This window comes from Artemia sp. Qi Xiang Cuo, chromosome 20 (genome assembly GCF_049724085.1).
Source record: "Artemia sp. Qi Xiang Cuo chromosome 20, ASM4972408v1, whole genome shotgun sequence".
Classification (NCBI taxonomy): Eukaryota; Metazoa; Arthropoda; class Branchiopoda; order Anostraca; family Artemiidae; genus Artemia; species Artemia sp. Qi Xiang Cuo.
Genome location: NC_142813.1, coordinates 27256160 through 27283807, shown reverse-complemented (window position 1 = coordinate 27283807; position 27648 = coordinate 27256160). Strand labels below are relative to the sequence as shown.

The 27648-nt window shown below is 35.2% G+C and overlaps 1 protein-coding gene across 1 annotated transcript in view; it reads right to left on the bottom strand.

The window, feature by feature from the left end:
* LOC148940057 (protocadherin-like wing polarity protein stan) overlaps positions 1-18598 on the bottom strand; it is a 421746-nt gene extending 403148 nt beyond the window's left edge. Inside the window, exons 1-4 of the mRNA XM_089106281.1 lie at positions 18547-18598; positions 13113-14520; positions 9506-9672; positions 795-1099 (exon numbers count right to left, since the gene is read on the bottom strand). Coding sequence (XP_088962407.1) covers positions 795-1099; positions 9506-9672; positions 13113-14509 — 1869 coding nt within the window. The 5' untranslated portion in view covers positions 14510-14520; positions 18547-18598. The remainder of the gene's footprint in view (positions 1-794; positions 1100-9505; positions 9673-13112; positions 14521-18546) is intronic.
* Positions 18599-27648: the final 9050 nt, after the last annotated feature.

Genomic DNA, 27648 nt, shown 5'->3' with positions numbered 1-27648 from the left:
TGTGGGATTTTTCTTTTTTCGCCAATAAAACAAGTTAAAATGGACCGAGTTTCTGGTTTCTTGCATATTCTGCCAACGGTGTTTAATTGTGAGAATTGTTTGATAGATTTTAAGTAACACTTTTATTGAACTATCGAATAAAACTAACTTAACGAACATAAAGCCCGTTTTTTGCTCATCAAACCGCTAAGATCTAACATTTTACTTTTTTTGGCGCACATTATCGTTTTTTGCTTTATCTAAGTGATAAGATCTTACAGTCGATTGCCAAATAGAACAAAGAAAAGAGAACTTGATGACAATCTCATCGAAGTCCTTAGACCATTGGTCAGAATAGAGTGAATAAAGAGATTTATAAAAAAAAAAAAAAAAAAAAAAAAAAAAAAAATGGCGAAAGAAGTAAGGTCAGAGTCCTCAGATTTTCGTTAAAGTTGTTTTCTGTCAAAAGATGTAAGATCTTAGCTCATTGATTTACTACAAAATGGTAATACAATAAGTCCAATAAACATCGTCTTACATATATAAGACTCATAAATATTTTCTAAGTCAATATTTTCTAGTAAATAAAATAAACGACTTTTTGATTGAAAAACTGCGAAATTAAACAGCGACAGCTTTTTTTGCACATAATGATAAAATATTTCTAGGGATTTGTTTAGTGCTTTTTAGAGATTGATATAGTTTTTTGTTTTTACATAGGCTATGTGATAGAAAAAAAATATGTTTTTATACCTTTAAAATAACTAAACGGAAAGAATATTTTTAAGAACCTATTTAGCAATATATCTATTTACCTGAAACTCATAATGATGTCCTTCTTCACGGTCAAGAACTCGGGATGTTGTCACCCATCCTGTCTCAGAATCTACGGTAAAAGGTAGGTCATCCACTTCAGACTCTCCCAATTTATACGTTAAAGCAGCATTCACTCCATCGTCAGCGTCATATGCCTGCACTCTGACAATGCTGTGGCCTGTTGGGACGTTTTCTATGACATTTTCTTGGAATATTTGACTATAAAAACGAGGAGCATGATCGTTGATGTCTTTAACACTAATTAGTAGCTGAGTTGTGTTGGATCGACTTGGATTTCCTCCATCTAAAAAATATGATATATTGATGAACAGAGAAGCAGAATAAGGTACTTCAATAAAATAAAGTTACCTTCATATAAAATTAATTCAATCCCAAAATATTCATCTAAATACAGGAGGGGAGTCGGCAGTAAAATTTTCCAAAAGTTGATTCAGCACACAGAAAGTGATGGGAACAAAGTTCTTCGTCTTTTTTTTTCTTTTTTGCGTAATTTAGTTTTTGAAGTATTTTCCACTTAGTTTTTCAAAGTCCTACAAATATAGAAAAATATCATGTGTCGTTTGTTGGAACGTGTTTTATAGATAAATATTGCATATGCCACGAAACAAAGATTTTCGCTCGTTACAAGTTCCAGTGGCGTTCTTCACTTAAATCATTAAAACTTTTTTTTTTTTTTTTTTGTAAAGTAAATATCAAACGGGTCAATGAAGTTGTAAAAGAATGATCTCTGTTGCTTGGCAATAACGGATTTTGTCTTTTATTTTATTTTATTATTTTTAACTTAGGAGATTTCAGTTCCAAATTTGACATTCAGTTTTCAAAGTATTGCTAATTTAACCCAGTTCTTTCAAAGACAATTCCATCCTCGCTGAAAATCCTCTAGGAAATTTCTCGTGGACATTTTCAAATTATGTCGGAAATCCCCCCCCCTTAGAAAATTTTTCCCGGAAATGCCAACACATACAGTGGATTATTTTATGTCAAAGTTCAAGTCATAGCTTTGTTAAAAATAAATTAAAATAAATAAATAGAGAATAACATGTTATTGAACTGTTAACCTCTCGATTTTCGGAAGATTGCTCTACTACAAGGCTACGAGATGTAGGCTACATTGCATTTACGAATACTATAGGTGAACAGCATCAACAGATTTTGCAACTTACAGCCTTTTCCCCAGAGACCATTGGAGGGTCATGTTATCCCTAAAGGCATACTCATTGGACCAAACAGCTATTCTGAACAAAACAACTACCTAAAAATTTTCATCGGACGATTTTAGGAGAAGGGGCCGGGGGGAACGGCGCTTACTGCCCTCCAAGTTTTTGATGACTTAAAAGGGCATTAAAACTTAAAACCCTCTCCCCAGGGACTATGGAGTCACATCATCATCAAAAGCATAGTTATTGAACTTTTGAATTGTGCTGAAATATGGATATCTAGTAATTTTGGTTAGATCACTCTGGGCGAAGGGCTTAGGCGAGAGGAGGCTAGCTGCCCCCTCCAGTCCTATTAGTCACTTAAAAAGGGTATTAGAACTTTTAATTTCTGTTCAAAAGAGCCATCTGTCGATCTTCTAGGACCATTGGGCTCGATACAATCACCTTTTGGGAAAAGAAAACAATATCTTAATATGCCTATTTTTTTATGTTCTATTGGTAGAAGAAGATTCGGTTACTAGATTCCATTTTTTAAAGATTCGGTTACAATTGAGCCGCGCAGCTCCTTACTACAGTTTGTTACCACGAACTGCTTGATAAATAAGTCAAATATAAGATGTGTTATAGGGAAGAACCAGCTATAAAAGAGAGTAAGCAATTACTACAGAAATTCTACCTTTGATATAAAAAAGCTATATTATGAAGAATTTTGAAACCTTCCATTTTTTTTATTATTATTATTATTTACGACATTTTACCACAGTGCAAATGTTCATTTGGGTTCCATATTATTAATGTTTTTGTTTCTAAAACCTCCTATATATGATACGAAAATGAAACTATTCGAACAACCTAATATTCTTGATCTTATACTTTTATCATTTATCTAATTAACATCAAAAGTACACAGGGGAGTCTTTGGGACCAGGCTCCCAAGAACGTTAAAGTGTTTAAAATAATTTATGTTCTTTTTTTGTTTATTCATACTGCTTTGTATTTTTCAATTTTCCCCCTGTGACTTGTACAAAAAAGCAGCGCATGCTTGCTTTGCTACATCCTAGGTCATCTAAGGTTAAAGGGCCTATTAACGGACTTTTTAATTAATAAACTAATAGGCTCTGGTTTAATAATTCATAAAAAAAACTTGTTTTTCTTTCAAATGGAAGTTAAAAGCGCATTAGAACTTAAAACAAATGTTAATGATCCAGTATATGTGAATCTATGGGAGGGTTTCCCTAAATCCCCTTAACTTCCATTCTATACGCTAAAGTTTAGCCAGTGCTAAAGCGAGGGCTCTTTTAATGCAAGAAATACATATTTCAAAACATCAGACATGAAAAATCTATTTTCCAAAACAGGAACAAATCAATAATTCCTTTCCGTTTTCAAGGCATTTTGAAAAAAAAAACTTATTGCATTCCCCATGCATCAGAACAATTATTCTTGAAGCATTATTAGAGGGAAAGTCAAATGTTGGTACACAGATTAGGGACTAGGGATGGTAGCTCCCATCGATGCAGGATAATTTGTGTTCGTTTTGTGTTTTAGTGTTACTGTTCATTTTCATTCAAAAATACATTTTCTTTTTTTTCAGTTATTGATCGCATTTTAATCATAGGCAGAGCAATAGCGCTGCCTAAGTAAAGAACGATGTGGGCACAACATATTAGGGATCAGTATTAGGAATTACAATGTTAAAGGAGAAGGGGATCATTTGGAGTTATTAATTAAAAAACTTTTTCCACAAAATAAGTTTTTCAAAGAGAAGTAAAGAACTCCATTAAACCAAAAACTAGTCAAAGTCAAATAAAAGAATATACCAATCATATAACTCCTACAAATCAGCATCGATAAATAAATGAAACACAAAATGAACAGAAATTACAATAAATAACCGAGTCAAACTCAAAACGAGCAGAAATTAACATGAATAGGGCTGAAAAAACCCTATGCCTTCCCAAGGCCAGAATATAATTTGCACTTTACTGAAAAAATATAAATGTTTTTACTTTTATAACTTTAATAAATCAAATAGTATTAACATTTTGATTACTAAATATCAGTAAATGTATATCAAACTGACAATACACATTCATTTGTATTTCTTTCAGTAAAGTGCAAATTATACTTCTAATCTAAAAGTATAAAAATTTTGATTGGACGTGTTTGGGGAAAAGGTCGACGTGAGAGGGGGTTTAGTTATCCTCCAATCACTTTCGACTATTAAAAAGGGCAAAAGGCCTTTGAATTTCCAATCGAATGTGCTCTTTTCAAGTTTCTACAACAAAGTTCTCCATATATACTTTACATGCCCCAGGGCATAACTTATAATCCTTACTACGGGCGCTATGGCGGGAGTGCCATCCTCAAAGATATAATTTACGGACCTTTCAACTACTTTGAACAAAATGGCTATCTGAAAATTTTGATTGGATATGTTTGGATAAATGGTGGGCGTGGAAGGTGCGCTATTTGCCTTCGAATTACTTTCGACTACTAAAAAGGGCACTAGCCATTTCAATTTCCAATCAAATGAGCCCTTTTTAAAGTTTCTACGACAGCGTTTTCTATAAGAACCTTATATGCCCCCAGGGCATAACTAACAACCCTTGCCCTGAGGACTTTGGGGGGTGTCATCCTTAAAGACCTAATTTCCAGAAATATCAACTACTTTGAACAAATGGCTATCTCAAAATTTTGATCGGATGCGTTTGGGGAAACGGTGGGCGTGAGAGGGGGTTACTTGCCCTCCAATCACTATCGACTACTAAAAAGGGCACAAGCCCTTCTAATTTCCAATCGAATGAGTCCTTTTTGAAGTTTCTACAAAATCGCTATCTATAATAACCTTTTATGCCCCAAGGAAACAACTAACCCTTGCCCTGAGGGGGTTATCATCTATCAACTATCAACTACGTTGATAGTTATATTGATAAAAACTTGCTATAAAAACCTTATATGCTGCCAGGGCATAACTCATAACCCTTACCCTGAGCACTTGGGGGGGGGGGTGTCATCCTCAAAGACCTAATTCCCAGAACTATCAACTACGTTGCATAAAATGGATATCCCGAAATTTTGATTGGATGTGTTTGGGGAAAAGGTGGGCGTGAGAGGGGGGTTACTTGCCCTCCAATCCCTTTCGACTATTAAAAAAGGCACAAATCCTTCTAATTTCCAATCGAATGAGCCCCTTTTTTATCTATAATAACCTTATATGCCCCAAGGGCAAAACTTACAACCCTTGCCCTGAGGGGGTTATCATCTATCAACTATGAAATACGTTGATAGTTATATTGATATTGATAAAAATTGTCTATAAAAAACCATATATGCCGCCAGGGCATAACTTACAACCCAAACACGGAGGGTTGTGGGGGGGGGGGAGGGCTGTCATCCTCAAAGACCTAACTTCCAGAATTTTTAACCACGTTGAACAAAATGGCCATCTCAAAATTTTGATTGGATGTGTTTGGGGGAAAAGGTCGTAATTGAAGGAAACTTTCAACTATGCTGAACAAAATGGCTATCTCAAAATTTTGATTGGATGTGTTTGGGGAAATGGTGGGCGTGGAAGGAGTGCTAGTTGCCTTCCAATCGCTTTAGATTATTAAAAAGGGCACTAGCCGTTCCAATTTCCAATCGATTGAGCCCTTTTCCAAGTTTCTACGACAACTCCTTCGATACGAAGTGACCTGGTCTAAAGGGAACAAAATAAAAAAAATAATACATTGTGCCAACATCGTTCTTTACTTAGGCAGCGCGTTTGCGCTGCCTATGATCAGAGTGGTTTGACATTTAACAATTTAAATTTCTCACTAAACACTATCGTTTCCATAATAAGTGGAAGCTGTATCCACTTTGAACGCTCGGAATATGTTCTTCAAATGAAGAGTCCAGAAGTCAAACCGCCTTAATATTTATCGAAATTACCTCTCGTGTAAATTCTCAAAATGTGTACCAAATATACATTTTTTTAAGCCTTAGACAGCCCCTCCCCCTACTGTGTAACAATATAACGCTCTATTATCGTTATTTTTATTCAATAAATGGCTTATAACGCCGGTTAATTTTTATTATTCCTTATATTCTAAGGGACAAATGAGCCACTGTGTGCCGGTATGTCCTACGAGATTGGGACCCTTGGAGGAAAGTAATGACAAAACGACAGAAGCACAGGTCCTTTAAATAAAATAGAATGACAATTACGCTTATAAAGTCGAAATAAGCAGATGCAAAACTCTAGAAATGATACACAACAATGAAATCCACCACAACGGCGAAGCATAAATAGAGTTTCTGGCCAATTTTCTCCCCGCCTTAGTTGTTGTTATTGTTGTTAGTAGCAGTAGTAGTAACTGCTAGTAGTAGCAGTTGTAGTAATACTAGTAGTAGTAGTAGCTAACTTCATCGGTGTTGGGGAACTATCTACTTCCCAAAACATAACAGAGTGCAAGTAGAAACTGATAAAATGCTGATGTTTTGCATCACAATTTAAGACCAATGAAGTTTTAAGCACTAGAAATCAAACAGTTCGTTGTAACGAATTTTAAGCAAGGAGCGACCTGGCCAAGCTATATCTGAATCTCTAGGTCACGAAATTTTGATATAAAGTGATATATCAAAAGATTAAAATTGTGATTCTGAGTTAGAAAGTATAACTTTTACCAGTTTGAATCTTACCTATCAGAAGTTAAGCGTCTGAGAAAATTTGGCTGATTTTCGAAAAAAGAGGGAAAGACCCCTTAAAAGTAATAAATCCTTAATAAAAATCACACCATCATTCAGCGTAACATAGAACCCCACTGTAGAGGTTTCCAGCTCCTATCTACAAAAATGTGGAATTTTCCATTTTTTGCCAGAAGAAAGATCACATATGCGGGTGAATTTGTTTTTTTGTTTTTTTTTTCTTTTCCCCAGAGGTGGACGTATCGACCTATTGGTTGTATAATATCATGGAAGGGATCATTCGAATGAAAGATAAAAGTTTTAGGGCTATTTTTAAGTGACAAAAAAAATAGAGGGCAACTAGGCCTCCTCCCGCGCTCATTTGTTTCCCAAAGTCACCCGATCAAAATTTTGAGATAGCTTTTTTGTTCAGCATAGTCGAAAATATTATAATTATGTCTTTTAGGATGACTTAATCCCTCAAAGCCCCCAGGAAGAGGGCTGAAAGTTATGAACTTTACCAAATGTTAACATTTAGTATTGGTTATTGGGACTCGGCTCAATGGTAATCGAAACTCTAAAAAACGGTATTTTGATACAAATAGATACATCAAAAGAATCGAATTTTAATGCTGAATTTCAAACTGATAAAATGCTGATGTTTTGCATCACAATTTAAGACCAATGAAGTTTTAAGCACGAGTAATCAAACAGTTCGTGGTAACGAACTGTAAGTAAGGAGCGACCCGGCTCAATGGTAACCGAAACTCTAAAAAACGGAATTTTGATACCAATAGATACATCAAAAGAATCAAATTTTAATTCTGATTTCAAAAGTATAAGTTGCACCAAGTTTTAGTCCTAACCATCAAAAGTTATGAACCTGAGAAAATTTGACTGATTTTCGAAAAAAGAGGGAAAGACCCTCTAAAAGTTATAGAACCTTAATGAAAATCAAACCATCATATTCAGCGTATCATAGAACCCTACTGTAGAGGTTTCAAGCTCCTATCTACAAAAATGTGGAATTTTCGATTTTTTGCCAGAAGAAAGATCACGGATGTGTGTTTATTTGTTTTTTTCACCCAGGGGTGATCGTATCGACCCAGTGGTCCTAGAATATCGTGGGAGGGCTCATTGGAATGGAAATTAAAAGTTCTAGTGCCCTTTTTAAGTGACCAAAAAAAATGGGGGCAACTAGGCCCCCTCCCACGCTCATTTTTTTCCCAAAGTCACCTGATCAAAATTTTGAGACAGCCATTTTGTTCAGCATGTTCGAAAATATTATAAGTATGTCTTTTAGGATGACTTAATCCCCCGAAGTTCCCGGGAGGAGGGCTGAAAGCTATGAACTTTACCCAATGTTAACATACAGTATTGGTTATTGGGAAGTATACAGTACAGACGTTTTCAGGGGAGATTTTTCCTGGTAGGGGGGGGGGTCGGGGGTTATGTGGGAGGATCTTTCTATGAAGAAAGTCTTCATGGGCGAAGGGACATTGCCATGAAGGGGACGCCGGACTTCCCATCATTATTTAAAAAAAGATCAGAAATTAAATATAAAAAAAACAAGCTTTTCAAATGCAACAGCAGCAACATCAAAACTTTAAACGAACAGATAATATTACATATAGGATTGGGTTCACCCCCTAGTCAATACCTCACTCTTCAAGCCAGAGATTTTTTTAGTTCTTTCATAAGAGCTGTTTATTCTAATTAACGGCCTTTGTGATTAAGCGGTCAGTTTTAAAGAATTGGAACAAAATTCAAACTTTCACTTAAAGAGCAAGGTATTGACTAGGGGGCGAACCCCCTAATATACGTATTAAAAATATATGAATATAGAAGTTTGTTACGTAAGTTAACTCGTAAGTTACGTATATTAATTACTAATAAAAACGTTCGTGAATAAAATGAAACAAGTTTCGAGAAAGTCATTTAACCAGATAAAAGTAAATTAATATGAAAATTTTGTTTTAATTATTCATGTAATGTGGGCCAAGATCAAAACCTGCATTTATTCAAAAACGTTCAAAAATTAAATAAAAAAAAATAGTTTTTTTAACTGAAAGTAAGGAGCGACATTAAAACTTAAAACCAACAGAAATTATTCCGTATATGAAAGGGGCTGTCCCCTCCTCAACGCCTTGCTCTTTACGCTAAAGTTTGACTTTCTCACTACTCTATTTTTTTAAACAATAAAAAACTTTGGCGTAAAGAGCAAGGCGTTGAGGAGGAGACAGCCCCTTTCATATACGGAATAATTTCTGTTCGTTTTAAGTTTTAATGTCGCTCCTTACTTTCAGTTAAAAAAAACTTGTTTTTTTAATTAATAGATGCAAGAATCCATAACTGTATACAAACATAGAAACGGGACAAATACTTTAGGACAAATAACTAAACTCCTAGTTGAATTAATTTTTGTTCGTTTTAAGTTTGAATTTAATACTCAAGTTTATTTTTAATCCTTTTAAAATTTATCTATACATCCATATCAGTATATGTTTTCTTAATGTTTTATATGTTATTTTAATTTCTGTTCGTTTTGAGTTTTATTTATTCTTTGAATTTATTCTTTGAGTTTTATTTATTCTTTGAGTTTGAATTAGTACAGGACTTTATTTTCGCTGTTCCTAAGTTTGATATGGCTCTTTGCTTTTCAATGAAAAATTTCTTTTTCGGACTGTGTTTTTTTTTCAAATTAATAATTCAAAGAGTCTGGCAAGATTTTCTGCCTTCTTCTTTTTTTCAAGAAGATGTAGGATCACAGGGATAGTGCGAAGAAAAAAAAAAGAAAAAGGTCTTTTCGAATGCTAACAGGTGAAAACAACTACAGGTAAAGAAGGAGCTTGAAGGGCACGAACCTTGAGCTCTAATAACTAATCTGTAGCTCCTAATTGACTCGAAGTCTAATGGTTGAACTACGGAGACATCTCCAGTTAGACTGTCAATAGCAAAGTGACCTTGTGTATTTCCACCGATTAATGAGTATCGAATAGCACCATTGGCTCCTATATCAGCATCCGTGGCACTGAAAGTAGAATCAAAAGATTACAGTTACAGAGTACTTATCTGACTTGATCAATTAAAATTGTTTATATAGCAATACACTAGAATTCCAAAGCTCTAGAAAATGTACTACAACCTTGATGGCTGCCCTTACGAGCATCAAATAACTAAATATATAAAATCTACAGGAGGGCGATATTTTAGAATATATTTATATTTGCATATTCGCCACACAGTCACTACAATCAATTATTTTCTGGCAACGGAATATAGAACAACCTGTTTAATAGTACCTAAACTTTAAAAAGTAGCTAAATTAAACAAAACCGTAAAACAAAAATATATTTTGAGAAATATACATGTAAAAATAACCTGTTTTTTATAATAATTCCAGATATGTAAACTTCATTAAATTTCAGGTGCCAATCAAAGGTGTCAAATTTAGAAAAGGGATGTGATCTTGAGAAGAAATTGCAACATCAAGTTCAGCATATAGGTGACATCCGTAATGCAAGAATCACATCACAGTCACACGTGTCGATAAAACAAAACGAGATTTACAAATAACATTCTTTTCCTTGATTTTAACATCAAATTTGTACTAGAAAAGTGAAAAATTGAAATACTAATAAATAAACTGAAAAGCTCAAACCAACATTAATTCGATAGCATCTAAGACACAACAGCTTAAAAAACGTATTTCTTTTTACCATCCCAATTTTGCCTGTTGAAACTAAACAACATATTTTTTATTGCACTATAAAAAAAACACTTTCCACCATTGAGAGACATCATCACCAAATTTCATTCCTTGGACAAAAGGGCATGCTTTCAGAAACCGTTGATACAAAATATTGAAAACCTACAGCTGGCTACTAATCATATATGATCATACTTGAGGTTATAAACTGACAATCACACAGTTCGTGGTAACGAACTGTAAGTAAGGAGCGACCCGGCTCAATGGTAACCGAAACTCTAAAAAACGGAATTTTGATACCAATAGATACATCAAAAGAATCATATTTTAATTCTGATTTCAAACGTACAAGTTTCATCAAGTTTAATCTTACCCATCAAAAGTTACCCTTTTTAAGAGACCAAAAAATGGAGGGCAACTAGGCCCCCTCCCATGCTCATTTTTTTCTCAAAGTCACCCAATTAAAATTTTGAGATAGCCATTTTATTAAGCATAGTCTAAAATCTAATAAATATGTCTTTTAGGATGAGTTAATCCCCTACAGTACCCCGGGAAAGGGCTGCATGTTATGAACTTTGCCCATTGTTTACATATTGTTTTGGTTTTTGGGAAGCATACAGACATTTTCAGGAACGATTTTTTTCTGGTGGGGGGGGGGGCTGGAGGAGGGGGTTACTCGGGAGAATCTTTCAGTGGGGGATGTTTCTTTAGGTTAAGGGACATTTCTATGAAAGGGGCACCGGATTTCCAAGCATTATTTAAAAAACGATCAGAAATTAAATTTAAAAAAACAAGTTTTTTCAAACGAAATTAAGAAGCAACATTAGAACTTAAAACGAACAGAAATTATTACGTATATGAGGGGGTTCTCCCCCAAGTCAATACCTCGCTCTTTACAGCTTCAGTTTTTTTTTTAGTGCTTTCAAAATAGCTATCTTTTCTAATTAAACGGCTTTTGTTGTTTCGGGGTTTTGTTAATTAATTTTTTTTTTAACTTTTAACGTAAAGAGCGTGGTATTGACTAATGGGAGAACCCCCTCATATACGTAATAACGTATACGTAATAAAAAAAACAATAAAAAAACAAGTGATACTAGTAATCGAAACTTTTAAAACGGAATTTTGATGTCAATAAATGTATCAAAACAATGGGCTTATAATGCTGATTCTAAATATATAAATTTTATTAAGTTTAGTATTACTCATCAAAGGCTACGAGCCTGAGAAAATTTACCTTATTTTTTCAAGAGGGGGGAAACATCCCCTGAAAGTGAAAGAATTTTAATGAACATCACACCGTCAGATTCAGCGTATCAGAAAACCCTATTACATAGGTTTCAAGCTCATATCTGCAAAAATCTGCAACTTTGTATTTTTTGCCAGAAGAAAAATATACGAATATAGAACTTCGTTACGTAAGTTAATTTGTAAATTACGTCAAAAGCAAATTTAGAGACAGCCATTTAGCAAAAGAAAAGTTAAATTTTTATGCAAATTTTGTTTACGTCTTCAATGACGGTGAACCAAAATAAAAGCTGCATTGACTAAAAACCGATCAGAAATTAAATAAAAAAAAACAAGTTTTTTAAACTGAAAGTAAGGAGCAACATTAAAACTTAAAACGAACAGAAATTATTCTGTATATGAAAGGGGCTGTCCCCTCCTCAACGCCTCGCTCTTTACGCTAAAGTTTGACTCTGTCTCACAACTTTATTTTTTAAAACAATAAAAAACTTTAGCGTAAAGAGGGAGGCGTTGGGGAGGGGACAGCCCTTTTCATATACGGAATAATTTCTGTTCATTTTAAGTTTTAATGTCGCTCCTTACTTTCAGTTTAAAAAACTTGTTTTTTTTTATTTAATAACCATCAAAAAATGAATTTGAAAAATCAGCTGGACCATAGGTTTTCCCAGTGGCATAGAGTATCTTTGATTTTTTTCTTTAACAACACTTTGAAGTACATTGCAGCGGATTCGATTATATCATGGTCTGTCAAATATTCGATAATCTAAGGGTGCAGCCTCAAATCTTAAAGTGTTTTTTTTTCTTTCGCAGCTTTAGGGTTTGTCTTATAACCTCTACACGACTAATTAAACTACATGTTGACCATTGTGTTGTGGCGTAAGATGCATTTGCAATTATATTTGCTAACAATAAACATTAAAGGAAAAGAAAATAACATGTCGAGATTATTTGCTGTCCAGTAAAGTAGGCTAGCCCTTCCCATCAATGGTAAAATAAAATTATATTTACATGAGAAATAAAAAACAAATTCAATATAAACCACATAAAAGTAAAGAGCAACGTTAGCACCTAAATAGTAAAAATTACCCTGAACAGAAGAATACTGTTTCCATTCTAGAGATTGCTTCAGCCTTACTAAAACGATGGAGCAAATGCCCCACTGGTAATTACAAACGTTTCTTGATTTTTAAGAAAAAATCAGTATTTTCGCGTTTTCAGCAAAAACACCAAAAACTGTTTTGCTTTCAATTAAACTCAAGCAAGCACTTCAACGTTAAGAGTGTGGATTTGAGAGGCGACAGACCCCTCCAGTCTATTTTTTTCCTGATTCTGACCCCAGTCTTTATTTGCATTAATTTGTTTTAACTTAATTCTTTTAAAAAACGTTATAAAAGCAGAACGTTATGGATCTGCTTGTTATAAAGGTCGGCAAACATGGATTTTAGAAAAACTCATCAGACAATTCTACCTGAGTTATTGCCATATGGGATTTACTTAGAAAACAAAAAAAGACTTACCGTATTTTTTCAATAACAGGATTTGTAGACCACGGAATATTTTCTGGAACTTCGGCATTGTATGTACGTTCAGTGAATTGCGGGTAGTTGTCATTTTCATCAATTAAATTAATTAAAACGTGCGTAATGGTTGATTGACGCTCTGAAACAGGGCCTTGATCAGAAGCTTGAATAGTTAAGTTATATTTTGCAACCTGCTCTCTATCAAGAGTTTGTCTGGTAGTAATGACACCTGTTTTCCAATCAATTCTAAAAGCTTCGTTCACACCAAAAGGGTTCAAAATACTATAATGAATTTCGGCGTTTTGACCAGTATCTTGATCGATTGCTCGTACATTTAAAACATTTGAACCAATCGTGGCTGATTCTCTCACAGTGGTTTCATAGAGTGTTTGCTCAAATTGTGGTGCATGATCGTTTACATCTTCCAAATTGATTTGCAATGTTGTTGTTGCAGTACGAGAAGATTCATCCACTGCAGTTATTCTAAAATAATGTGTTTCCATGGACTCGCGATCTAATTTAGAAATAGTTGTCACAGTACCAGACGTCTGGTCTATAGTAAATAGCTTCTGAGAACGAGCATCAAGAACAGCAACCATGGAGTAATGGAAAATAGAGTCAATTCCGTCTTTAGCAGATACTGTTGTTACAGCAAAGCCCGGATCCTTGTCTTCAGCTACAGCGGCAATGTATAGACTTTGCTCGAAATATAAGGGATTACGTTTTAAAGCCCTTCTTCTGCGCTTTCTTCCATTTTGACTTATGGGATCCAGAAATAACTCGAGAGTGAAATCACTCGGTGTGATGTTAAAAAAATAGGGATTTAAATTACATGCATAACTTCCCTTAAGATATATATTATAGGAGTCATGTATACACTGGCGAGATACTGAAACGAGATCACCACCATTCACTTCAACGGCAAAACTGTTCGACGTATAGTCGAACATTTTAATCATACACTCACTTCGAACAATCTTTGGAAAGTAATTCAATAATCCTTCAACTATTTCACTTTTCTCGAAACACTCTTGGTCAACAGATTTTGATACTGTGAGTGAAAATGCTGAATTTGCGGTATTTTCACTATTGTTTACTAACACAACTGGGAAAGACACGTAGCTATGAGAACCATCATGTAGCTTTTTCACAATAACTTCATTATCATATGTTTCACTAGAAAAGTCACTATGATTAAAAATTCCACTGTTAGAAAACTTTCTATTCATCCTGTATTTACACTCATTATTTTTACACCATTTTAATGACAAATCTATATGTTGCGGATTTCCTTCCTCGGAGAAGCTGAAACTCCAACCAGGGCCAGCAAAGTGAAAGAGAAGAAATAGAAGAAATGTTGCACGCTGTTGGTAGAGTCCAAAATGAAACTTCATAATGATGAAACCTAAAATAAGTGAGAAAACTAGTATAGAAATGTCAAATCAAAAAAAAATCGTAACTTAGTATTTGTCATCGGTGCATGGGGTCGCAGCTTATTGCAATATGACATGCTCCAAGCTGTGAGCAATATACGCCTGTGTAGGGTTCAAAATTAGGACAACATGTTGGTACCCTCTACCACAAGAATGCGTTCAGAGTCTTTTCTAACGTTGCTGCAGGGTAGGCTGGAAACTCTATTCATGTTTTGATTCGTGAGTCCTATACTTTTTTCTTTTTAAAAATATCTAAAAAGAATTTTGTTGGATTTAAATATCGCATATCTTAGGTTGATATATTTTGTATGTATTTATGTATATTTCGTAGTTGACGCTAGGTCTACATGTTAGTGGACGTTTTTTTATGATAAATTAAGCTTTTTTTTTGTTTGTTTTTAAGATTCGTTGTAATTATTTGGACGACGGCAATATTGTTAGATTGATTTTCTAATTATGAATAACAGGTTCAAGTCTTTTCATCCATTGAATGGACCAATCTGAGATTTTTTTTTCCAACAAATTCAACAAAAAGTTTAAATAGGGGAAGGGAAGCACATATTGTTTTCGATACTTGCGTAAAAAAAACAGAATGGATTATTTCGCAACCACATGTTAGTTGGAAAATTGTCCCAGAAACAGGAAACAAAAAAATATACATTTAAAAGGATGAGGGGTCATCGCAAACTATACTGCCTGTAGGCCTATTGAGTCGAAAAAAAGAGGGAAAACCTAATTTTGAAACTATAGACATGCAGCGTGCTAAATGGCCATGTAGGCTTACCAATTTTTAGTGATTTTCATGTAGGAAATCACTTTTTAATGCAAGATAACAAACTAAACTTGTTCACTCCTTTGTTTAGCTTCAGTCAGCTTTAGAAAACTAGGTGACCCTGCCCTTAGAGTTTGATCGTAAAACAGCCAACGCAAGGACCACCTTAGGGCTATTTTGAGGACTACTATTATTTCTGCAAAGTATAAAAGCAATATTATTGATTATTACTCATCTTGAGAAGAAAATACCAGCAAGTAACTGATAGGGTTCAGATGTTTTTTGAAAGAAACGCAATGTCTATTTTAGTCTCCATCCAACATAAAACCCGTTTTCTATCAAACCGTTCGTGGTGACGAACTGTAAGCAGGGAGCGACTCGGCTCAATAGTAACCGAAACAAAAAAAGGGAACTTTGAAATCAATAGATGCATCAGACGAATTGAGCTAAATACACAAGATTCATTAAGCTTAGTGTTAACCATTAAAACATCTTGCTTAAACCGCGACAACAGTCCAGAGCAGTTGAGCACCTGAACCGGATGTTTTTGTAAGAAGACCAGAGATTTTATGATTTAACATTTTTAAATTGGTGCAACTTACAATTTTGACCCTAAACTAATGCTATTAAATCTTGCACAGATCATTTGAAATTAACGTACAGCTAAGTCTCGAATTTAGGTCAAATTTATGTCAAGATACGTGGATTTATGTCACTTAGTAAAATCCAGTTTCTAACAGTTAAATATGCAGCTCTTTTCCTTGGAAACTGGTAACTTTTCGCTGTATGATTGTAAAAATCTTTGAGCCTGTGGTCGCTTAAAAAATCGGTGACGTCTCTGAAGAAACCTGTGACTGTTGCAACACTGAAATAAGCCCCAAAATATAATACACAGCAATAAAATCAGCAACAATTTGTGTCTTGTCGAAGGTTATATCTACCAGGCATTAAGGGCAGGTAAATGTGGCGGGTCTGAAGCGACTCTAAAAATCCGATGTAAGCAAATTATTGTGTTCGTTTCAGAACGGGAGGTAAACTCCACTGTTACTTAGCAAAATTTTCAAGGGCTTTACAACTCTAAAAATACTTATCAGCCGCAAAAAATGACTAGGATATTTGAGATTTCAGTAAATTTGTAGTTTTCAATATAATTTAGCTAGGATGAAAGAGAATATATCACCTCTTGCCTTTTCTTATCTTCTTTCATAATTCAATAATTGTTTCCGGGGGAAATTGTTTTAATCTCGAGCCCTTAAAGAGGCCTTTCAAAAGATTAGGATGGAGGAGGAGCGTGCATAGCTGTGTTGGCCTCATGCGGCTTGGTGCTGTGGTGAGTTCTTAGTAGTAGTAGTAGTATAGTAACCAAGTATTTACAAAGATGTTTCTAAAAAAATGAGAAAAAAAATGCCATTTGCAACTGATTCAAGAATGGTAATTATTATTTTTCCTTTGTCTTAAGAGTAAACTATTATTTTGAAAACGAATTTGTATGAATTTTTTAAAAGAACCTGAAACCCCTAAAAATTGACGTCACAGCAAACCTGACGTCATTTTTGAGGGACTTCTAGCTTTTTTTTAAATTACTGAAAATTTGTTTTCAAAATAACATTTTATGGTAAAGGTCTAGATTACGGTTTATTGAGAAGGAAACATGTTAAGAAAACAATTCTTACTTCATAATGTGCTGAATAACTGTAGCTAACACATCTTGCATGCATCCCCGCTATAGTTTACCCCCTATTCCCCCTAAGGAACAAATATATATCCCAAATTATATATTCCAAAAGCATTTTGCCACCCGTTACTCATGGGCGTAGGCAACATTAGGCAGCATATTGTCTAGGGGAGGGGGGCAGTCGATAGTGTGATAGAGTTTTATCAACTGCTTTTTCAGCCATATGTAATATAAATTTTAAGGTTTAGGGGGGGAGCTGCCCCCCTGCCCCCCCCCCTCCCTACGCCCATGCCGTCACTGTTGTTTTTCCGTTTCTTGTTTCGTCACAGTTGATTCAATTTAAGGGTACATGGATTGAAACAAGAGAAACGCACTGGGAGAAAACATGGGAAATATCTAATTTGGGAGCCGGCGTTTACCCCCCCCTCCCCCCAAAAAATCCCCCTTTTGGAAAATACCGCTCCGTGGAAAATAATCCCCTCCCCCTACGGAAAATACCCCCGGCGTGGCTGGTTGGTCTCCAATCATTTTTGACTTATAAAAAAGGAGTAGAACCCTCAATTTCTGACGTAATGAGCATCCTCCGAAGTTTCTGGGACCATGAAGTGAAGGTGGGGATGAGGAAAGGGCAGTATCCCTCATATACGGAATAGTCTGCTCATTTTGGGGTTTAAAACTACTCTTTACTTAACATTTTTGACATGTATTTGTAAGTTTTTTCACCCCGACCCCCTTCCTAAAAATAACCCACCGAACGAAAGTCCTGAATACCAACCTGGGGATTATGTATCAATTTCTACCTCCGCCCTCCCCGCGTCTCTCCCTTAGAACTAATTCTGTATTTATCTGAAGGCTCAATGAGAATCGGGATATTTTAGCATTAAAATGCACCCTTTGAGGCATCTGCCTTCCTCCGTAACTTCATAACATTCAGAGAACCCCATTTTAGAGGTACAAAGCCCTTATACCCAGATGTTTGGAATTGTAAACCAACAAGAAATTTACCTAAGACTTTAAAAATATAAGTCGAGACTTGTCACGACTTTAAAAATACTTCATCTAAAAAAAGGCATCAAGTATATTCACTTTCATACTAGCTGAATTATGTTGAAAACTGCAACTTTACCAAGATTTTTGTCGATTGGTGTATAGCCTAGATTTTTTGGCAAGCAAATGGTATTCAATTTGCTAAATATTTACCACAAAAATTATGAAGAAAATATCCAATAAAATATATTTCATGAGAGCTGGACATGAAAGTCCTCATGGCCTGTCGAGAAAATTTACCTTAGACTTGGGTAGTTTAGTCACAATAAGATAGGAAACAGACAGACATATCTTTAGAATCGGAATTAATTCATAGCATAGGCCTAAATGCAATTCAGAATAGACATTTGCATATTACACTAAGTGGTATAATTAATTTCCGACTCAAATGAATGTTATATTTGAATTCAGGATGAAATTCTGATTCGAAATGTGTGTATATTTCTCAGCTATTTCATTAGTGAGTTAATAGCAAAATATGCATTTCGTAATAGAACAACTTACGACTGAGTAATTAAAGAGAATGGGGAAAAAATACTTTTCATCTATCCTTCCACCATTATAAATGTTCCACCCAATAATAAGCACTGAGGATCAGTTTGTCTGTTGAGACAGCAGAAGAAGCGTTTCTACAGAGGAACAAGCCTGCAGGCATGCGCCCGTAAGCTATCAGCCGAAACCACTATTTTTACTACGCTAAACCTAATTAATCATTATAAAATTTTCAAACAATAGAAGGTAAAAGCAACAGTCATCAGTTTTCCGCACGATTTCGCAAAGTAGAACTTGAGCCTTGAGTCAACATTGAATAAAATATTATTTTTTCTCTTTACTAAAACTCTAAGCACGCCGACATCATTCTTTGGGCTGGGGAGGATACGACGGTACTGGTGCATTATACGAACACCGCGAAGAAGTCAAGTTTTGTTAATGATATGGAAATAAAATAAGATGAATGTCTTAGAGTTTGGAAAAAAATTTGAGTTACATATTCGCACATTAGGAGGGGTGGGGATAAAGCAAAGCATATATTACAACCGTACCCTAACCTAGTTCTCTTACCAGCCCCCCCCCCTAAACCCCAAAAAACGACAGTTTAAATATCGTAAACGCATTGAAAACCATGCTTTGCGTTCCATTTCTCTATAGCGGTCTCTTGCAAATAACCCGTTTGGCGGGTATCGTCTCTCGTTTTCTTGATACAGTATATAGCGGTGTCCACATTATGCAACAGTACCGATAAGACCTCCTCCCAGTCTTAATTTAAATTTTATCTTATTGTTTATTTAAGAAACAGGAACAGTGAAACAAGTTAAATCGAAAGCTGCACAACTATGTACGTACATCTTAAAAATTAGAAAGCAAATTGGGAATTTGTTTTTTGGTGAAAATGATCTCCATATGCAGTGATAAAGCTATTGATAGTAACGGGTGCCAAATTTAAAAAAAAACATTGACCAAAAATAAGTTTAACAGATTTTTGTACAGAGAGCTTAAGAAGGGGTAGCTTCCCTTTGAAAATGTAGTTGTCTTTGATAATTGGTCTTTGGTAAGCAAATTGTTAACGCTTGAATTTTTATGGATAAAGCGCGTTGTCAATTTTACTAATTCGTTTTGCATATTTTTTTCACGACTAAACGTCAAACTGGCAAAAATATGGTATTGCCCCAAAACTTCATAATTTTGAAACAACCTAAAAGAAAATTTTAGGAAATCGAGGTTTTCAGGCTTGAATAGACCTAAGATGGGCCTAGGAGGCAAAAATCCTTTATGTTGATGTCCTTGTACTTTAAGAGTTGATCAACATTATATAGCTTTTAAACTTTAGCACAAGGAGTACCAAGCTCCGTTCCCGCATATCATAGGTAGCGCAATAGCGCTGCCTAAGTAAAGAGCGATGTGGACACAATGTATTATTATTTCTTATTATTATTACTTTTTTTTTGTTTTTTTTTAAACCAAGGCACTTTGTATAGAAGAAGTTGTCATAGAAACTTCAATAGGGCTTCATTGAATTTGAAAGGAAAGGGCTAAGGAAAGGATTGGAAATTGAAAGGGCTAATGTCCTTTATAATAGTCGAAAGTGATTGGAGGGCACATTTCATGCCCATCATTTCCCCGAACACATCCCATCTAAATCTTGTGATAACCATTTTGTTCAGTGTAATTGAAAGGTCCAGTAATTAGGTTATCCCCCCACGGCCCTCAGGGCAAGGACTATAAGTTATATTAGTTGCCCTTGTTAATTTTTAAGGTTTTTATAGAAAGGGTGGTCGCATAGACTTCGGATATGGCTCATTCAATTTGGAATCAAAAGTCCTAGTGTCCTTTTTAAGAGTCAGGAGGGCAACAAGCCCCACCCCACGTCTTTTTTTGCCCAAGTACATCCAATAGAAAATTTGAGATAGCCATTTGATTCAAAATAGTCAAAAGATCATGTAAAAAGATCTTTGGGGTTGAAATAGCCCCTCAGAACATGGGGGCCAGGGTTGTAAGTTATGCCCCGAAGGCATATAACGTTTTTATGGGATGGGTGGTCGAACAAACTTTGGATAGGGCTCATCAAATTGGAAATTGGAAGTTATAATGCTTTTATCGTTAAAAGTAAAATGAGGCCAACCCGCTCGCCCTTTTTTTCCAAACACATCATTTTCCAGAGCAAACATCCAATTAAAATTTTGAGGCGTCTACTTTCTTCATTATTGTTGAAAGATACTGTAATAATGCCTTTGGGGACGTCAACCCCTCACAGCCCGAGGGTCGGATCTAAAGATTCGACGCTCCCAGGCCTAAGCGTTTTTCCGCTCCGTTTTTGCGAGATTTTCGGGGAGGTCTCCAAAAATTGGGGCATAGTGGAAGAACTGAACAGAACGCGACTGATGAGCCAAAAGTAATGAAAGAGAGAGGTGATACAGAATTCTGGCTGTTTATAAATGTCCATAGAAATTCTATTTTGTTTTAAAACCATTTTCCTGTGAATCGGCTGCATGGCAGCGGAGCGCACCCAGCACTTCGACGATAAATAAAATTGGTCTAGTTTTGCTAAGAAAAAATAACTCAGTGATAATTTATTGCTCACCCTGGCATTGTGTGCCCCTAGGGCAGGGCCTAGTGGGCCTATTGGTAAATCTAGGCCTGTGCAGCCCCCAGAACAATGTCTGTAAGTTAGTCAATTCGTTTGTTATTGAGAAAGCTATGCATGTTTGACTTTTACTTTCCAAAAAGACAAAGGGCATTCAGGTGAGCCTTTCAGAGAAGGTCGAGGGAAGTTTTGAACTAAATCAAAACACATTATTTTTATACAGGCTGTCAAAATGATATAACTCAGGAATGACTGAGTATAATATTTTGGAACTTTCAGGAAACAATAAGGGAGATGATCAATGGGCCAAAAAGGTTACAATTGTACGTTACTACTACTACTAAAACTACCACCACTATTACTGTTTCCACTACTACTGCTATAACCTCAGTACTACATTTAAGATATTGAGGGGAAATTAGAACTAAATCAAAAGAAACTATGTGCACGTACATTGTCAAAAGAGCGTATCTGAAGAGTAGAACTGAGTATTAAGTTGAAACTTTCAGAAAATATTTAAAGGGGAAGATCAGATGATCAAAAGGCAATATCTGTATGCTATTACTAATGCTACAACCGCTGCTAAATTTACTACTACTACTACTACTGCTACTTCATTATTGCAACTACTTGTAAGGCTAAGAGCATTAAGATGAAAATCACAAAATGATTTAAATATACAGGTTATCACGAGGATAATTCAGCCGTGTCAGGAACGGCTAATTGTATTAAGTTGAAACTTCCAGGACTTGATGAGACTTATGTTCAAACCATGAAAAGCCATACATATACTATTAATACTACCACTACAAGTACCGTTCATGGGTGACCATAAGGGATGGGATTTGGGGGGCGCTAGCCCCCCCTGGTTGAATTAAGCTAATTTATATGTGTATTAATTTAAAAACTTTTTCAACAAAATAAGTTTTTCAAAGAAAAGTAAAGAGCTCCATTAAGCCAAAAATGGGCAGAAATAAAGTCAAATAATCTTCCAAGCGTAAAACTACCACAAATCACTATCAACAAATAAATGAAGTTCAAAGTGAACAGAAATTAGAATAAATAACCGAGTCAAACTCAAAACGAGTAAAAATTAACATTGCTAGGGCTGGCAAACCCATGCCTTCTCAAGACCAGAACATAATTTAGGCTTTACTAAAAAAAACAAAAAACAAATGACCATGGATTGTCAGTTTAATATACCTATACTGATATTTATCCCTTAAAGTCTTAATTTTTTGTATCAAACAGTTCGTGGTAACGAACTGTAAGTAAGGAGCGACCCAGCTCAATGGTAACCGAAACTCTAGAAAACGGTATTTTGATACAAATAGATATATCAAAAGAATTAAATTTTAATGCTGATTTCAAATATATATGTTTCATCAAGTTTAGACCTACCCATCAAAAGTTGCGCGCCTGAGAAAATTTGGCTGATTTTCAAAAATAGGGGGAAAGACCCCTTAAAACCTATAGAACCTTAATGAAAATCACACCATCATATTCAGCGTATCAGCGAACCCTACTGTAGAGGTTTTAAGCTCCTATTTACAAAAATGTAGAATTTTGCATTTTCTGCCAGAAGAAAGATCATGGGTGCGTGTTTATTTGTTTTTTTTGTTTTGTTTTTGTTTTTTGTTGTTTTTTTTTCCCCAGGGGTGATCGTATCGACCCAGTGGTCCTAGAATATCGTGGGAGGGCTCATTGGAATGGAAATTAAAAGTTATAGTGCCCTTTTTAAGTGACAAAAAATGGAGGGCAACTAGGCCCCCTCCCACGCTCATTTTTTCCCAAAGTCACCCGATCAAAATTTTTGAGATAGCCATTTTGTTCAGCATGTTCGAAAATATTAGAAGTATGTCTTTTAGGATGACTTAATCCCCCGAAGTTCCCGGAGGGAGGGCCGAAAGTTATGAACTCTACCCAATATTAACAGAGAGTCTTGGTTTTTGGGAAGTATACAGACGTTTTCAAGGGAGATTTTTCCTGGTAGTGGGGGGGGGGGTGGTCGGGGGTTATGTGGGAGGGTCTTTCCATGAAGGAAGTTTTCATGGGAGAAGGGACATCGCTATGAAGGGGATGCCGGACTTCCCAGCATTATTTAAAAAAAGATCAGAAATTAAATATAAAAAAACAAGTTTTTCAGCTGCAACAGCAGCAACATCAAAACTTTAAACGAACAGAATAAACAGTGCGTGTTTATTTGTTGTTTTTTTTTGTTTTGTTTTTTCCAGGGGTGATCGTATCAGTAGAGGTGACCCTAAAGCCCCCACGCGACACCCCTGCTGCCACCTATAACTTTTTTGCACCCCATATATGGGCATAGAGTCCCTAGGGAGAACACGTGGTTAGTGGGGTTAATGACCTCTTTCTCAATGGTCTCTTTCTCCAGGTGTGTTTTTGGCACGCTCTCAGCGAATGTTACGAGTTTCCAGGAATTTGGAACACCTGTGCTGTCGACCTCAATTCATTCATCGTGAATCAATAATTCCCCTAAGAAACAACAAATTAATTCCCCTTTCTTGACAGATCAATCAACCAATGACATCATCTGTCAGACTTTAAAAATTTTCACCTAGAAACGATTCTCCAGGAATAGATCCAAGTCATTAATGTCTTTGCCTCGGAAACAACTCTTTTGGTCGAACTCCAAAAGATATTAATAACCAAACGCCATGGAAACAATTCTCCAAGAAACATCTTAGCGATGAATTGTTTTAGCGCGGGAATCAGGTTTCCAAATAATTTGAAATGCGCCAGCACAGGGATGCCAAACAAAAGGAACATGCTGAAATTACGTTTAGGGATTATTTGGGTGAAACTGTTTTAGACAGGTTATGGGAATATTTCGGCGAAACAGTTAGAGACATTTTAAAAGAAGATTTTAGGAAAGGTTTTAGAAGAGAATTTGAGGGTCAAACTCTGTGGTCGTTATAATACACAAGTTCCATTTGAACAGTGTTTTGAGGTCCCCTACCACAACCCCAAAGGCTTCCAATCCCCCTACCCAACCCCGAAGGAAGCCCCCGGTCCTCGAAGGTCCCCCAAGCTCCCAAAGAGCCCCAGCCCCCCAAACGCCCTCCTCAGACCCCCCCCCCCGGGGCCCGAAGGGCCCCTCCCCCCTTTGGCCCCCCAAAGGGGCCTCTCTCCCTCCATCTCCTCCCTCCTCCTCCTCCTCCTCCCCTCCCCTCCTCCTCCTTTCCTCCTCCTCCTCCTCCCTCCTCCTCCTCCTCCCACCTCCTCCTCCCCTCCTCCCCTCCCCTCCCCATTTTTTATACTTTTTTTTGTGCATTGAGACACAGAAGGGGCCCCCCCCCCACCCCAGCCCCCCAAAGGGCCCCCCGCGCCCCAAAGGCTCCTGAGCCCCATTTTTAATACTTTTTAAGGCATTATTATATCTTTTCAGAACAAATTATTATTTTAGGGAATTATTTCGGCGAAACGGTTAGAAACATTTTAAAAGATGATTTTTGAAGATGTTTTAGAAGGGGATTTGAGGGTGAAACTCTGTGGTCGTTATAATACACAAGTTCCATTTGATCAGTGTCATAAGGTCTCATACCCCAGCCCCAAAGGACCCCGGTCCCCCTAATGCCCCTCGAGCCCCCAAAGACCACCAGGACCCCCCCCCCCCCATTTTTTTTAAAAATATTTTTTGAAATTTTTTTAACATGGTATTTTTTTTAACTTTTTTACGTACCTTAAAATGATATGAAATATGCTTACGGCACTACCAATCGTACTCTGTGCTTGTTCATAGACACGACGCGGCTTTCCCACTGGTACTCTATGGCAGGTTATCGACACTACCTAGTTTATTGTGTGCATTAAATCAGTATTTTTTTTCGCAGTGGAAGGATAAACACACAATTCATATCTATAAAAAAGAGAAGATGAATTACTCGACGAAAGTATGTACACATGAAAAAATCATCGTCGCCTTGAATGCTGACAAGGAGAAATACCTGAACTATGAAACGAGTGCAAGTGGTAACACTATTGGAAATGTGTGCATGCGTTGTCATGACAGCGAGAAGTTAGATTTCTTTGGAGTACCCAAGAATTTCATTCGTGTAAACGGTGGATATGCGAGAGTAACATTACTAGAGAAATTAGTGCTCAAAGAGAATGCAAACTTAAAAATAATTGTCGATGATCGGGGACAACTCCTTGCTACTGTTGCTGGTAACACATTACCTGTTGATACATCCTATCAGCATCTTTCCGGTATTAGCATTTTAAAGAGAAGAAGAAGAAGACAAGCATACTCCTGCAATAATGTCATTAATCATATCTTATCAATATGTCAAAACTGCTATCTATGTAAAAATAATGTGACAATAGACAGTGAAATCGCAGGCAGAATAAAAAGGACATTAGCAGACAATATCATCACTGAATATAAAGATGAATTGACGGAAAGTGAAGCGAAAGTGTACTAATAATGTATAATAATGTATTTAGCATATTTTTATATTAATATTCTACATGTCGTTATTTCATTAAAAATATCTTATGCATTATTTTGTTAAGTGTTCATTATTTTTAGGGTATGGTAGAACGTCAAACGTTCGGAATATCTATTAAAAAGGTCAGAGATGTATGAAAAAGAATTTTTAGAGATAAATATACTACTAGCAGGCTCAATTTTTCATAGAAGATAGAAAAGTTCAAGTTCTAATCTGAATTTTACCAAAGAACATAATTCATTTCTAATTTCTCCAGAGAAAATAAAAAGTTTCCATATCACTTTTAAGTTCACCAAGACATAAAAATTTAAAGTTCAGTTCTAAATTTTTCCATAGAAGATAGGAAAAGTTATACTATGATTGTGATTATTTTCCTTGAAGATAAAAAATTTCACTTTAATTATAAATTTTCTTAAATTGAATTCCGACCCTTCTTAAAGAGATAAAAAATTTAAAGTTCTGTTCCAAAGATTTTCCCGGAAGAAGAAAAGTTCAACTTCGATTCTGAATTTTCACAATGAAAATGAAATAAGTTATTGATCAATTCTGTTTTCCTAAAATAATATAAATTTTCCACTTCAATTCAGATTTTTCTCAAAGAGATGACAAAATTTTAAATATTGTTCTAAATTTTTCATAAAAGATAGGAAATTTATATCATGATTGTTATTATTTTCTATGAAGATAAAAAGTTTCACTTTAATTCTAAATTTTCTTAAATTCAGTTCCGACCTTTCTCAAAGAGTCAAATTTAAAGTTCTGTTCCAAATATTTCCCCGAAAGAAGAAAGGAAAAGTTATGCTATGATTGTGACTATTTTCCATGAAGATAAAAAGTTTCACTTTAATTCTAAATTTTCTTAAATTTTGTTCCGACTTTTCAAATAGAGATGAAAAAATTTAAAGTTCTGATCCAAATTTTTCTTAGAAGATAGAAAAGTTCAAGTTCTCTTCTGAATTTTACCAAAGAACACAATTCAATTCTAATTTCTCCAGAGAATACAAAAAGCTTCCACTTCAGTTTTAAGTTCACCGAGATATAAAAATTTAAAGTTCTGTTCTAAATTCTTCCTTAGAAGTTAAGAAATGTTATACTATGATTTTGACTATTTCCTATGAATATAAAAAGTTTCACTTTAATTCTAAATTTTCTTAAATTTCATTCCGACTTTTTACATAAAGATGATAAAATTTAAAGTTCTGATCCAAATTTTTCTTAGAAGATAGAAAAGTTCAAGTTCTCTTCTGAATTTTACCAAAGAACACAATTCAATTATAATTTCTCCAGATAAAATATAAAGCTTCCACTTCAGTTTTAAGTTCACCAAGACATAAAAAAATTTAAAGTTCTGTTCTAAATTTTTCCATAGAAGTTAGGAAAAGTTATACTATGATTGTGATTATTTTCCATGAAGATAAAAAGTTTCACTTTAATTCTAAATTTTCTTAAATTCAATTCCGACCTTTCTCAAAGAGATGAAAAAAAATTAAAGTTCTGTTCCAAATATTTTCCCGGAAGAAGAAAAGTTCAACTTCGATTCTGAATTTTCACAATGAAAATGAAATAAGTTGTTCATCAATTTTGTTTTCCTAAAATAATATAAATCTTCCACTTCAATTCAGATTTTTCTCAAAGAGATGACAAAATTTTAAATATTGTTCTAAATTTTTCATAGAAGATAGCAAATTTATATCATGATTGTGATTATTTTCTATGAAGATAAAAAGTTTCACTTTAATTCTAAATTTTCTTAAATTCAGTTCCGACCTTTCTCAGAGTCAAATTTAAAGTTCTGTTCCAAATATTTCCCCGAAAGAAGAAATGAAAAGTTATGCTATGATTTTGACTATTTTCCATGAAGATAAAAAGTTTCACTTTAATTCTAAATTTTCTTAAATTTTGTTCCGACTTTTCACATAGAGATGAAAAAATTTAAAGTTCTGATCCAAATTTTTCTTAGAAGATAGAAAAGTTCAAGTTCTCTTCTGAATATTACCAACAAACACAATTCAATTCTAATTTCCCCAGAGAAAATAAAAAGCTTCCACTTCAGTT